The 16,001-nt window shown below is 46.5% G+C and overlaps 1 protein-coding gene across 1 annotated transcript in view; it reads right to left on the bottom strand.

Moving 5' to 3' along the window:
- B3GNTL1 (UDP-GlcNAc:betaGal beta-1,3-N-acetylglucosaminyltransferase like 1) overlaps positions 1–16,001 on the bottom strand; it is a 192,121-nt gene that overhangs the window by 121,802 nt on the left and 54,318 nt on the right. The window contains 1 exon segment of the mRNA XM_040436051.1: positions 3,830–3,925. Coding sequence (XP_040291985.1) covers positions 3,830–3,925 — 96 coding nt within the window.

Below are 16,001 nucleotides of genomic sequence, written 5' to 3'. Positions count from 1 at the left end.
AACATCTGGATCTCAAAGTCTTTCAAGACTTCGTAATTGTGGAAGGGACAGAGGAATTCATTCAGCGCGGACTCAGAGACGCTTGGCAGGGGCGCTCCCTCTCTGCCTGCTAATTAAAGGGGTGCAGTCATTAGCGAAGTCTCGCACGTCCAGAGCAGTGCTGACTGACAGCATATCCTTTGCGCGGAGTGTCCGGCCTGTCAGCAGTGAACTAGTTAATCTGCTGGCCCCATGCCACCCAAAGCAGGAATTGTTTTTGCCAAAAATCTTCTCCAGCTCACCCCTGGTGCCGAGCCGACTGAGGAGACCTTTCCAAGCCTGGCCTGTATGAGGAGGACGAGGGGTGCGATGCAGAGGGGGGTGAGCCTGAGCCCGGGACACCAGGAAGGACGAGGATGCTGGAGGTCACCTCGCCTCCCCAAAAAATAGAATAAAAAATTATCAAGAGGTCAGAGGTACCCCAAAACGGCACCAATAAAAACTGCAGCTTGCCCCCAAAAAAACAAGCCCCAACCCTATCCTGTCCGCATGGTCGCCCGCTGTGCTTCTGCTGATCCATCGGAGCCAATCTCAACACGCTGAGCTGCAGTATAAAGAATGGGGGAGCAGCAGAGCAACATTTGGAACCTCCGATTAGTGAGAAGGTGGATTTCAAGCTGCCCCAGATTCTATGGAAGTCATATATCGTAAATGGAGAGAAAAGCTGCAGTGTAAAGCAACGTGGTGACCAACAACATTCTAAGCTTTTGACAGGGTAATCTCAACACGCTGAGCTGCAGTATAAAGAATGGGGGAGCGGCAGATCAACATCCAGAACCTCTGATAAGCGAGAAGATGGATTTCAGGCTGCCTGAAAATGCAGAGAAAAGCTGCATTGTAAAGCAACGTGGAGATCAACAACATTCTAAGCTTTTGACAGGGTAATCTCAACATGCTGAGCTGCAGTATAAAGAATGGGGGAGCTGCAAAGCAACATCTGGAACCTCTGATAAGTGAGGAGGTGGATTTCAGGCTGCCTCAAAATCTATTGAAGTCATATATCGTAAATGGAGAGAAAAGCTGCAGTGTAAAGCAACGAGGTGACCAATAACATTCTAAGCTTTTGACAGGGTGAAGACAACATGCAAACTGCCTAAAAGGCCAATATAAAGTTGTAGAAGAACTGGGGAAACACGAGGCAGCGCCCCTAATGGAGGAGAGCTAAACTGCATGCATTTATCCAGAGCATTTCATGATGGTCTGGCCACTAGATGGCGTACGTCTATTGCTGTGCATGCACAGGACAGTAGATCTACATCTATAGCTGCCCAGGCTACAGAGAAGTCACTCTAAGCTGAGCTCGGTTGTGCGTGGATTTCAGTCCTCTGCATGCAGCCTGCAGTGTAAAGCAGGGCGGTCTTGCATGAATACAATTGTACACACATGTCATACGGTAGCAGTTAACCAGTTTACAAGGCTCGGGTGGGGCATTCTACATTTCAGAGATGTGGAGGGCCCCTTTACGAGAAGCGTGCAGACTCATCTTTGCCGTTTCCTGACATTTGAATTTTATCTGTGAGGTCAGAACCTCGTCTTATCTGCCAGCGATACCCAGCGCGGCGCGCTTCCCCCCCCACAAATACTGCGAGTTCCTGGCACACGCACCGCCACAGGGGTTTCACTATTAGTCAGCGATAAACTCGTGTTCCAGATGTAGGCAGGAGGTGCGGGGGCACAGCAGGGTCACAGAGCACGGTGAACCCCCCTTAAAGGGCAGTGCCACAACCATCTGACTGGTAAAAAGGGGCTGCGCTGCAATACCAAACACAGCCACCGGACTGGGGTGGCGCTGCTTCTGGTGCTCAAATCCTAGACAACTCCTTAAACTGCTAGCTGGTCGAGGGGTGTGAATAGCGAGTTACTTCCCACCGCGCCAACGAAGCCTCAAACATGATTGTTTGATCAATTTCAAAATCTCTGCTTGCTGCCAGTGAATGCAAACATCCCTGATTGCGCCCAGACTCCATACTGCTCGCAGCGGAGAGAGTTTGTGACAGTTGCATCCAGCCTTGGATGAGCTCAACCTATCGACAGCACAAATCTCCCCCACCGGGTCCTGATGGTTTGTTACAATGTATCAGTGCAGGTAAACGGTGTCAGTCATTGTACGGACTGTCAGGAAAGAACACAGCAAGCAGAGATTGTGGAAACGGTGAGGCATTAAAGCACAAGGTATACTGGGCAGTTGCAGATGGTATCACAGCCTGTGCCCGCGCCCCTGTGTGACCCGCCGGCCCCTCACCCGTATCCATCCTCCAGTCCACTAATCTGGGTAACCCGATACGCCCTATACATTAAATCTGCCCCCCGCCCGGGCATTATGGCGGAGACTGACGGCATTACCACTGCTTACCCTAGACGGACAGCGACACATGGGCCGGGGAGGAGGGGGCCGCACCCCCCGAGGAGGGACAGGAGCCGCTTCAAAGGCCGACCGCAAGCACCGCACCTGTCCCCGACCTGTAACGCTTAATCCGGGGACATTTACAGGGGATTGGGGGGAGCTGACAGCGGGGGAGGGAGGGTTGCAGGGTCGGGCGGGGGATTCCCATGGGCTACACTGACGGCGGGAAAGAGGGGAATTTCAGGGAAGAATTCTGATAGCAGCTCTGGGGGCGGCGGGGAAGGGGGGGCTGGGGAGCGATGATGTGGGGAAAACTGGACGCACATGAGCGCGGCGCAAGGAAAACACGGCTAATCTGGCACTGAGGTGACCCGGCGAATGCCGGATTATCAGGATCTCTGGATGCCAAATAATTGGATTTTCAGGATCCCAGATTATCGGAACTTCTCATTATCTGGAGACCAGATTATCGGAATGTCCGACTAGCACATTATTGGAAAGTCTGGAGAACAGATAATCAAAATGCTTGGATGCCGGACTATTGGATTTTCTGGATGGTGGATTATCAGAACGTCCTCAAATCAGATTATCAGAATTTTTGGATGATGGATTATCAGGTCTGGATACAGACTATCAGAATGTCCTCATGTCAGATTATCAGAATGTAGATACAAATCTATCAGAAGGTGTGGATGACAGATAATCTGAATTTCTGGATGCCAGACTATCAGAATTTCTGGATGACGGATTATCAGGTCTGGATACAAAATTATCAGAAGGTCTGGAAGACAGGTTATTAAAATTTCCGGAAACCAGATTATCAGACTGTCTGAATGCCCGATTACTGGAATCTCTGGATGCCAAATTATCAGAATTTCTGGATTATCAGAATGTTTGGATGCCAGATTATCTGAATTTCTCTATGCCAGATTATTGGAATTTCTGAAAGACAGGTTACCTGAATTTATTAGGTGCTGCAAAATCTTAATTTTCGGGTGCCAGATTTTCTTAACTTCAGGACGCCAGATTATCGAGCGCTGTGAATAGTGGATTATTGGAATTTCAATAAACTCCCCAATACACGGGGCTGGAACACAACATTTTGGCACCGTGCTTGTATCTTACAACGGTCGGATCAATGCTGCGGGCGTTCACAGGCGAGACCGCTATCCGCCCCACTCCATGACATGGCAGATGTGACGTTCGGGACCCCGGAGAAGCTGGGTGACAACCACTGTGGGGGCAGGAAAGGCGGCCATACTGACTGCTACTCAGCTTTCCCACAGTGAGAGGAAAGAGAGATGTTCTGAGGATGTAACGACCACACAGAGGGCTGTATAAACTGAAACACTGCAACAAACCCTCAGCTGGGAGAAGTAACAGGTCTGGAGAGGTTTCCTCTCTGGATGTAAAGAACACAGAGTATGGCGGTATGAAATGGTTTACCTGTGTGAGGAGCTGATCGGGCGTCAGGATGTTGATCCATCGGGTGTAGCGTTCTGTTGCGTCGGGCGGTTCACGTCTCACCCGACATCCAATGATCTGGAAAAAAAAGAGAAGAGGAAAAGAATCAAAAAGTGAACGGGCGTGAAAGTGGAAACATGCGGCGCTAAGTGTTTGCTGGTTCTTACTGGAAACTGTCAGCAAGTTGTGGTAACTTCCTATAATAATAAGAGAGTACAGAACCAGTGCAGACACTGAACAAGTACACAGTGACTCCACCAGCAGAATAGTGAGTGCAGCTCTGGAGTATAATACAGGATAAGTAATGTATGTACACAGTGACTCCACCAGCAGAATAGTGAGTGCAGCTCTGGAGTATAATACAGGATGTAACTCAGGGTCAGTACAGGATAAGTAATGTAATGTCTGTACACAGTGACTCCACCAGCAGAATAGTGAATGCAGCTCTGGAGTATAATACAGGATGTAACTGAGGATCAGTACAGGATAAGTAATGTAATGTCTGTACACAGTGACTGCACCAGCAGAATAGTGAGTGCAGCTCTGGAGTATAATACAGGATGTAACTCAGGATCAGTACAGGATAAGTAATGTAATGTCTGTACACAGTGACTCCACCAGCAGAATAGTGAATGCAGCTCTGGAGTATAATACAGGATGTAACTGAGGATCAGTACAGGATAAGTAATGTAATGTCTGTACACAGTGACTGCACCAGCAGAATAGTGAATGCAGCTCTGGAGTATAATACAGGATGTAACTGAGGATCAGTACAGGATAAGTAATGGAATGTATGTGCACAGTGACTGCACCAGCAGAATAGTGAGTGCAGCTCTGGAGTATAATACAGGATGTAACTCAGGATCAGTACAGGATAAGTAATGTAATGTCTGTACACAGTGACTCCACCAGCAGAATAGTGAATGCAGCTCTGGAGTATAATACAGGATGTAACTGAGGATCAGTACAGGATAAGTAATGTAATGTCTGTACACAGTGACTGCACCAGCAGAATAGTGAGTGCAGCTCTGGAGTATAATACAGGATGTAACTCAGGATCAGTACAGGATAAGTAATGTAATGTCTGTACACAGTGACTCCACCAGCAGAATAGTGAATGCAGCTCTGGAGTATAATACAGGATGTAACTGAGGATCAGTACAGGATAAGTAATGTAATGTAATGTATGTACACAGTGACTGCACCAGCAGAATAGTGAGTGCAGCTCTGGAGCATAATACAGGATGTAACTCAGGATCAGTACAGGATAAGTAATGTAATGTATGTACACAGTGACTCCACCAGCAGAATAGTGAGTGCAGCTCTGGAGTATAATACAGGATGTAACTCAGGATCAGTACAGGATAAGTAATGTATGTACACAGTGACTGCTCCAGCAGAATAGTGAGTGCAGCTCTGGAGTATAATACAGGATGTAACTCAGGATCAGTACAGGATAAGTAATGTATGTACACAGTGACTGCACCAGCAGAATAGTGAGTGCAGCTCTGGAGTATAATACAGGATGTAACTCAGGATCAGTACAGGATAAGTAATGTATGTACACAGTGACTGCACCAGCAGAATAGTGAGTGCAGCTCTGGAGTATAATACAGGATGTAACTCAGGATCAGTACAGGATAAGTAATGTATGTACACAGTGACTCCACCAGCAGAATAGTGAGTGCAGCTCTGGAGTATAATACAGGATGTAACTCAGGATCAGTACAGGATAAGTAATGTAATGTATGTACACAGTGACTCCACCAGCAGAATAGTGAGTGCAGCTCTGGAGTATAATACAGGATGTAACTCAGGATCAGTACAGGATAAGTAATGTAATGTATGTACACAGTGACTCCACCAGCAGAATAGTGAGTGCAGCTCTGGAGTATAATACAGGATGTAACTCAGGATCAGTACAGGATAAGTAATGTAATGTATGTACACAGTGACTCCGCCAGCAGAATAGTGAGTGCAGCTCTGGAGTATAATACAGGATGTAACTCAGGATCAGTACAGGATAAGTAATGTAATGTATGTGCACAGTGACTGCTCCAGCAGAATAGTGAGTGCAGCTCTGGAGTATAATACAGGATGTAACTCAGGATCAGTACAGGATAAGTAATGTATGTACACAGTGACTGCACCAGCAGAATAGTGAGTGCAGCTCTGGAGTATAATACAGGATGTAACTGAGGATCAGACAGGATAAGTAATGTAATGTATGTATACAGTGACTGCACCAGCAGAATAGTGAGTGCAGCTCTGGAGTATATTACAGGATATAACTCAGGATCAGTACAGGATAAGTAATGTAATGTATGTACACAGTGACTGCACCAGCAGAATAGTGAGTGCAGCTCTGGAGTATAATACAGGATGTAACTCAGGATCAGTGCAGGATAAGTAATGTAATGTATGTACACAGTGACTCCACCAGCAGAATAGTGAGCGCAGCTCTGGAGTTTAATACAGAATGTAACTCAGGATCAGTACAGGATATGTAATGTAATGTACACAGTGACTCCACCAGCAGAATAGTGAGTACAGCTCTGGAGTTTAATACAGAATGTAACTCAGGATCAGTACAGGATAAGTAATGTAAGAGTCTGTTGGAATGAGGCAGGACAGGTATGTATTATGTAGGCTGATGTAAGGGTTAATACAGAAGGCCCTCATGAAGTATTTGTGGTGTGGACAGGGCAATGAGTAATGACAAGGACGATGAGTTTCTGCCCAAGAATGTATGAAACGGCAGAAATCTCCCCCCAACTCTTACCCCAATAGGAAGAAAAAGTCATCTAAAATGTATGCTCCTGAAGGGTTCACTCAGGAATGTGAGAATATTATAATCCGGATTATTGGTGTACACCCCAGGGATCAATCATCCTGCCCCCCTGTACATGTTGTCATCTGCTACAATGTATCAGCGCAGAAAACGTGCATCAGTCTGGAGTCCGAGATGTCTAGGCCTCAGAGGACTGCCTAACTGAATGCAAACCCGCAGCTGGGAGAACTTAATCAGCCAGTACTGGTTCTAACTATTTGTTAACAGCAAGCAGAGGCACTGAAACCACTGAGTAACTGATTCACAAAGCTGCCAAACTTTTTATTCTATAACTATGAAGCTTTGGGTATATGAAAGGCGCTGGGGAGGGGGTCAAGCGTCCTGACATATGGGAAGTTACGTGACACTGCAGGGCAGCGCCGAATCTCCAGGGAGCCCCCTTTAAGTGAATAATGCGGCCCCCGGTGAAAGCTTCACACCCCCCCTCCATTACAGGGCTAATGGAATTAGGAGTGGGGGGTGACTGATGAATGAAGGCTACACGGCGCGGCGCTGCCACTCATCTGGAGGGAAGCCTGTGATATAAACACGCCAACACCTGCTCCGGGGTCACATCTGGGGGGCTCCTGTATGACGGTACACTATGGAGACGGAGAGACTCCACACTATACGGATTATCAGATGCCGGACTGAAGACATTTTACCAGTGACATTACTGGGATAGCTGCGGCGTCGGCTCTGAAATCCCAGGAATTTTTATTTGTCACTAGACGCTGATTATTGCCGCTTCCCCCACTTCCCGCTCATACAATGTGCAGCTAATTGAATTGTAATTAAATGAGGGGAATGCAGGACAGGTGTGAGGGGGGGATACAGCCCGGCAGGCGGCAAATACAACATGGTACACAGCAACAGAGCATGTGTGTGTGATGTGTACAGCGAACCCATGTGTCGGTACAGTATAAGTGTATGTACCATGTATACAGTGTATGTACACCGGTATGTATCATGTATACAGTGTATGTACACAGGTATGTATCATGTATACAGTGTATGTACACAGGTATGTATCATGTATACAGTGTATGTACACAGGTATGTATCATGTATACAGTGTATGTACACAGGTATGTATCATGTATACAGTGTATGTACACAGGCATGTATCATGTATACAGTGTATGTACACAGGTATGTATTATGTATACCGGTATGTATCATGTACACAGTGTATGTACACTGGTATGTATCATGTATACAGTGTATGTACACAGGTATGTATCATGTATACAGTGTATGTACACAGGTATGTATCATGTATACAGTGTATGTACACAGGCATGTATCATGTATACATTGTATGTACACAGGCATGTATCATGTATACAGTGTATGTACACAGGTATGTATCATGTATACATTGTATGTACACAGGTATGTATCATGTATACAGTGTATGTACACAGGTATGTATCATGTATACAGTGTATGTACACAGGTATGTATCATGTATACAGTGTGTGTACACAGGTATGTATCATGTATACAGTGTATGTACACAGGTATGTATCATGTATACAGTGTATGTACACAGGTATGTATCATGTATACAGTGTATGTACACAGGTATGTATCATGTATACAGTGTATGTACACAGGTATGTATCATGTATACAGTGTATGTACACAGGTATGTATCATGTATACAGTGTATGTACACAGGTATGTATCATGTATACAGTGTATGTACACAGGTATGTATCATGTATACAGTGTATGTACACAGGTATGTGTCATGTATACAGTGTATGTACACAGGTATGTGTCATGTATACAGTGTATGTACACAGGTATGTATCATGTATACATTGTATGTACACAGGTATGTATCATGTATACAGTGTGTGTACACAGGTATGTATCATGTATACAGTGTATGTACACAGGTATGTATCATGTATACAGTGTATGTACACAGGTATGTATCATGTATACAGTGTATGTACACAGGTATGGATCATGTATACAGTGTATGTACACAGGTATGTATCATGTATACAGTGTGTGTACACAGGTATGTATCATGTATACAGTGTGTGTACACAGGCATGTATCATGTATACAGTGTATGTACACAGGTATGGATCATGTACACAGTGTATGTACACAGGTATGTATCATGTATACAGTATGTACACAGGTATGTATCATGTATACAGTGTATGTACACAGGTATGTATCATGTATACAGTGTATGTACACCGGTATGTATCATGTATACAGTGTATGTACACAGGTATGTATCATGTATACAGTGTATGTACACAGGTATGTATCATGTATACAGTGTATGTACACAGGTATGTATCATGTATACAGTATGTACACAGGTATGTATCATGTATACAGTGTATGTACACAGGTATGTATCATGTATACAGTGTATGTACACAGGTATGTATCATGTACACAGTGTAGGAGTCCTGTACAGGTGTTATACATGGATGGGGTACGATACGTGACGTAAATGCAGCGCGGCAGCTCCCACCGGTTACACATAAAGGAGCAGTGTCCTAATATCTGCGCGTTTCCTTCCCATTTCTGGGTAATAGATTTCCTCTCCGCTCGTCTCCATACATGTATTAGCGGTGTATGATAGCACCGCCCCATACCCCAGCGCAGTACACCGGACCCTGCCAAGATCAGGGAATGTTTAGTTTCTGGGAAAGCTGGGTGACGATACATTACAGCTCCCGCAGAGGTCGTCACCCAGCTTTCCTACAGCCCTGAACTGCACATCGGCTCCATACTGTACAGGTTTATCAAACGGTCTGGGAAAGCTGGGTAACTACCTCTTTGGGAACGGTAAAGCCGGCCATCTCGGACACACACTACTTTCCCAGACTCCTGAACGACAAATCCCTCTAGAAGTTTAGGAATATTGCAGCCAGGGATGCAGCACTGTGTGGCCAGATACTCTTCCCATTCAGGGATCCGGGAAAGATGGGTGACCATCTCTTTGGAAACTTAAATGACGGCCATATTGGTTTCCACCCAACTTTCCAGGGAAGAGATGGACTTTTTTTTTTTTACATTTAAAGGTGAAGCGCTCCTTAAACTTCCATATAAGTAGGGGAAAGTAGGGAGGACGTGAATACTTTCCCATGGCTGGCGACAGAGATTGGGGGGGGGGGGGACAGGAGTAAATCACAGGGGCCCCGAGCTGTTGTGTACACCTAAATCTTGTAACCCAAGCCGCCCGGGGGGAAGGAAGGGGGGGGGGGGCGGTTAATGGCCGTCAGCGGGAGGAAACATTCTAGTTTTTATATTCAGCGGCTGAAAAACCCATCCCGATGAGAGTTTGTCACAATGTATCAGGCATCTCTCGCCCTGATACATTGTAACAAACCCAGCAGCTGTGTGAAAGTGAGAAGGATTTTCAGAAGACTGATCGGGCTGGATCCTCTCGTTACAAACCCTCAGCTGTGAGAAGTATTCAGTCTGTTGAGGTTTGCTGCCCCTGGGCGTAAATATTGGATCTGGCCATTCACTTACAGCAAGCACAGGTTTTGAAAATGGTGAGGAACTGCTTACTGCACGATGATTACATCTTTATAGGATGTATTCCTTTAAACAGTGCCGTCCACACAACCCAAGTTCGGTCTTGAGGTCACACTGCGCTCCTGCATAGGATGGCGCTGTGGCGATCATGTGACCAGTGCGCAGGGGCCACAGAGGGGATCCCGCTACCGGTAAAATGATGGGAAGGGTAGTACACTGAGAAACTCCCTCCTAAATGATCTTCTTGTCATTTCTACGTTCTCGTTTATAGCTTGTGCTTCTCACCATTTTCAATATCTCTGCTTGCTGCCAGCAACTAGAAACATTGTTTCTAAAAATGTATTCTCACAGCTGAGGGTTTGTTACAATTGTGTCCGGATCTAGACAATCATCTGTGCGCCACGCTGCCAGGCAGATACATGTTGCCTGCACTGACACACTGTAACAAAGTATCAGGGCAGGAGAGAGAGGTGTGCTGCTCTTGTGCCTAGCTCACAGAGGACTATCTAGACTGATACAAACCCCCAGCTGTGAGGAGTTTTAGGTCTGCGCAGGTCTTCTGCCCTTAGGTGTAAAGAAGAATGGTACTATTCACTGACAGAAAGAAGAGATCTTGAATTGACTGCCAAGTATAGGAGAAAAGCATTTGGCGTGTTAGAGGTACTAGAAATCAAATGTATAGAGCGTAGATTAGCCAGGATGGGGGCGATAGCCCAAGACAGCACAGAAGAGGCGTCACCCAGCTTTCCCAGGCTCCTGAATGACAAGAACAGGCAGAGGGGCCTATCAGGATCCCGGGAAAGCTGGGTGATTACCAGCTCACCTTGCCTGGCCACAGGTCAATAAGAAAAGCATGCAATACCTGCCAGTCTGGAGATCTGCATTGAGGAAGGAAGATAGATCACAGTACTTTCTGTTCCTGGGAAAGCTGGGTGACAAGCAAGACCCCCGAACAGCAAAAAACTGCTTCTCTATTCCACAATATGGAAAGCGGTGGATATAGCAATGCATAAAGGAGATAGATTTGCCATTCAGGAGCCTAGGAAAGCTGGGTGAAATCACTAAATGTCGTGTTTCCAGTATCGTATGCATGGTCTGCGTCATAATAATACCCACAGTTGTACCTGAACATGTTGGGTTTTTTTCTGGGGGGTGGTGCACAGATTTCTGCAAAAGTTCCCCCCCTTCTCCCAATATCATATCCCAATGTGGTTTATGTGGGGTGCACTAGTTTTTGTATACCCATTATATTCCAAAGTGCTTTCTGAGGGGGTCAAAGACTTTCACAACACCCTCCATATCATATGCCAATGTGTTCTTTTGGGTGGTGGGTGCACAGGCTTTGCACCCCTCCCCATATGGTTTTTGGGGGTACACATACATTTGCATACCCTATTATATGCCAAACTGCTTTCTGAAATAGTCAAAGACTTTTGCAACAGCCTTAAGATCAAATGCCAATGTGTTCTTTTTGGGGGCCAGTGCACAGGCTCGCTCCCTCCCTCCCCCCAAGAGGCACAAAGGTTTGCCTCTCCCATTATATCCCAAAGTGCTTTATGGAGGGGTCACAGACTTTCCCAACGCCATCGATATCCTGTCCCAATGTGTTGTTTTTGGGGGCAGGTGAACAGACTTTTCTACCCCACACCCGTTTCCCAATAGGGTTCTCGGGGTCGCACAGGCTTTCCGTGGGGGGTTCAAAGACTTTCGCAACACCCTCAGTATCACATCCCAATGCTTTACAAGCTTTTGTACCTTCTTCCCTATATGATTTTTGGGAAGCACAGACTTTCCCAATATATCTTTTTGAGGGGGGTCACAAACTTTTGCAACACCCTCAATATCATATCCCGATGTGGTTTTGGGGCTTTACCATGTCTTGTACCTGTTAGAGTATAATAATACACAACACAGTGGCGTACAGGCGGTGAGCGGCGGGTGACATCATGCCCCCGACACTGCGGACAATAGATTCTGCTGTGACAGAGTCGCACTGCATGAGAATGATGAGGCGATGCAATGTCACGCCAACAAATGGTGGCTCAGCCTGGCGACAAGCGCTCCTGAATGTTAAGTGGCTCTAATTAAAGACGAGGGGGCTCTGCCCAGCATTATAATTCTTTAATTAGGGAGGATTCTGCTCTGATTACCAGTGACGAAGCCCAATTTTCGATTCATCCATTGGGGGAGATGGGGGGTGATCAGAGCCGGTCGTGTTGAACAGACCCCGCTAAGCTGCTGGCATGGACCTCTGCCAGGAGGAGACGCGGTGCCAAGCACGGACTCTCCCACAGAGGAGACAACGACTTCTGCGAGAAGAGAAGGTGATTAATAAATTAAGTAGAGTGGCCTGTGAACCGAGCAAATGGTCACTTTTCTTAACGATTTTCTCCGGATAAGAGCTCGCTGTAAAGCGACAGCTGCGCCGTTGTCGTAATAGGGAGATCCGCCTTGACGGGCGCATAAATTACACATTCATGTCGGGGTGGAGTGGGGAGGTGTTCACCCAGGATTATCTTCAAGGCTCACGTTCTTAGTATGGGATGCCAAGAACATCCCCAGAAAGTATTCACCCCCAGGTTATACACCCTAGTTCAGCGCTGATCTCCATTTATTCAGTGGTAAAAAAAATAACAATAAAACGCCCAACTAAATTTACATTTTTTTACGACTCCTAAGACAACTGTCAAGCGACTGTAGCATGACGACACTACTTTAGTGGTGAAACAGTAGGATAAAATTTACACAGCTTTAAAATCGCTCTGCATGGGAGGGGCATATTTAGTGCCAAACAGATGATTGCACTTCATTGTGTAGAATTGTGGACGTGTTTTCCCAAAGCGAAATTCAGACTGAGATCTTTACATTGAAGATTACAAGCCATATACAGGGAAATCCTGGAGGAAAACCCGCTGCAGACTACAAGCAACATACAGGGAAATCCTAGAGGAAAAGCTCCTTTAGCCTACAAGCAACATCCAAGGAAATCCTGGAAGAAAACCTGCTGCAGACTACAAGCAACTTACAGGGAAACCCTGGGAGAAAACCTGCTGCAGACTACAAGCAACATACAGGAAAATCCTGGAGGAAAACCTGCTGCAGACTACAAGCAACATACAAGGAAATCCTGGAGGAAAACCTGCTGCAGACTACAAGCAATATACAGGGAAATCCTGGAGGAAAACCTGCTGCAGACTACAAGCAACATACAAGGAAATCCTGGAGGAAAACCTGCTGCAGACTACAAGCAACATACAAGGAAATACTGGAGGAAAACCTGCTGCAGACTACAAGCAACATACAAGGAAATCCTGGAGGAAAACCTGCTGCAGACTACAAGCAACATACAGGGACATCCTGGAGGAAAAGCTCCTTTAGCCTACAAGCAGCATCCAGGGAAATCCAGGAGAAAAACCTGCTGCAGACTGCAAGCAGCATCCAGGGATATCCAGGAGAAAAACCTGCTGCGTACTACAAGCAGCATCCAGGGAAATCCAGGAGAAAAACCTGCTGCGTACTACAAGCAGCATCCAGGGAAATCAAGGAGAAAAACCTGCTGCGTACTACAAGCAGCATCCAGGGAAATCCAGGAGAAAAACCTGCTGCATACTGCAAGCAACATCCAGGGAAATCCAGGAGAAAAACCTGCTGCATACTGCAAGCAACATCCAGGGAAATCCAGGAGAAAAACCTGCTGTGTACTACAAGCAGCATCCAGGGAAATCCAGGAGAAAAACCTGCTGCAGACTACTAGCAACATCCAGGGAAATCCTGGAGGAAAACCCGCTGCTGACTACCAGTATCTTACAGGGAAATCCTGGAGGAAAACCCGCTGCTGACTACCAGTATCTTACAGGGAAATCCAGGAGAAAAACCTGCTGCAGACTACAACCAGCATCCAGGGAAATCCAGGAGAAAAACCTGCTGCGTACTACAAGCAGCATCCAGGGAAATCCAGTAGAAAAACCTGCTGCGTACTACAAGCAGCATCCAGGGAAATCCAGGAGAAAAACCTGCTGCGTACTACAAGCAGCATCCAGGGAAATCCAGGAGAAAAACCTGCTGCGTACTACAAGCAGCATCCAGGGAAATCCAGGAGAAAAACCTGCTGCATACTGCAAGCAGCATCCAGGGAAATCCAGGAGAAAAACCTGCTGCGTACTACAAGCAGCATCCAGGGAAATCCAGGAGAAAAACCTGCTGCGTACTACAAGCAGCATCCAGGGAAATCCAGGAGAAAAACCTGCTGCGTACTACAAGCAGCATCCAGGGAAATCCAGGAGAAAAACCTGCTGCGTACTACAAGCAGCATCCAGGGAAATCCAGGAGAAAAACCTGCTGCGTACTACAAGCAGCATCCAGGGAAATCCAGGAGAAAAACCTGCTGCGTACTACAAGCAGCATCCAGGGAAATCCAGGAGGAAAACCCGCTGCTGACTACCAGTATCTTACAGGGAAATCCTGGAGGAAAACCTGCTGCTGACTACCAGTATCTTACAGGGAAATCCAGGAGAAAAACCTGCTGCAGACTACAAGCAGCATCCAGGGAAATCCAGGATAAAAACCTGCTGCGTACTACAAGCAGCATCCAGGGAAATCCAGGAGAAAAACCTGCTGCGTACTACAAGCAGCATCCAGGGAAATCCAGGAGAAAAACCTGCTGCGCACTACAAGCAGCATCCAGGGAAATCCAGGAGAAAAACCTGCTGCATACTGCAAGCAGCATCCAGGGAAATCCAGGAGAAAAACCTGCTGTGTACTACAAGCAGCATCCAGGGAAATCCAGGAGAAAAATCTGCTGCAGACTACTAGCAACATCCAGGGAAATCCAGGAGAAAAACCTGCTGCGTACTACAAGCAGCATCCAGGGAAATCCAGGAGAAAAACCTGCTGCATACTGCAAGCAGCATCCAGGGAAATCCAGGAGAAAAACCTGCTGTGTACTACAAGCAGCATCCAGGGAAATCCAGGAGAAAAACCTGCTGCAGACTACAAGCAACATCCAGGGAAATCCAGGAGAAAAACCTGCTGCAGACTACAAGCAACATCCAGGAAAATCCAGGAGAAAAACCTGCTGCATACTGCAAGCAACATCCAGGGAAATCCAGGAGAAAAACCTGCTGTGTACTACAAGCAGCATCCAGGGAAATCCAGGAGAAAAACCTGCTGCAGACTACTAGCAACATCCAGGGAAATCCAGGAGAAAAACCTGCTGTGTACTACAAGCAGCATCCAGGGAAATCCAGGAGAAAAACCTGCTGCAGACTACTAGCAACATCCAGGGAAATCCTGGAGGAAAACCCGCTGCTGACTACCAGTATCTTACAGGTAAATCCAGGAGAAAAACCTGCTGCAGACTACAAGCAGCATCCAGGGAAATCCAGGAGAAAAACCTGCTGCAGACTACTAGCAACATCCAGGGAAATCCAGGAGAAAAAACTGCTGCGTACTACAAGCAGCATCCAGGGAAATCCAGGAGAAAAAACTGCTGCGTACTACAAGCAGCATCCAGGGAAATCCAGGAGAAAAATCTGCTGCAGACTACAAGCAGCATCCAGGGAAATCCTGGAGGAAAACCCGCTGCTGACTACCAGTATCTAACAGGGAAATCGAGGAGAAAAACCTGCTGCGTACTGCAAGCAACATACAGGGAAATCCTGGAGGAAAACCCGCTGCAGATTACTAGCAACATACAGGGAAATCCTGGAGAAAAACCCGCTGCAGATTACAAGAAAATTACAGGGAAATCCTGGAGGAAACCCCGCTGCTGACTACCAGTATCTTACAGGGAAATCCTGGAAG

The sequence above is a fragment of the Bufo bufo genome, chromosome 6 (genome assembly GCF_905171765.1).
Source record: "Bufo bufo chromosome 6, aBufBuf1.1, whole genome shotgun sequence".
NCBI classification, from domain to species: domain Eukaryota; kingdom Metazoa; phylum Chordata; class Amphibia; order Anura; family Bufonidae; genus Bufo; species Bufo bufo.
This window is presented reverse-complemented; position numbering and strand designations above follow the sequence as displayed.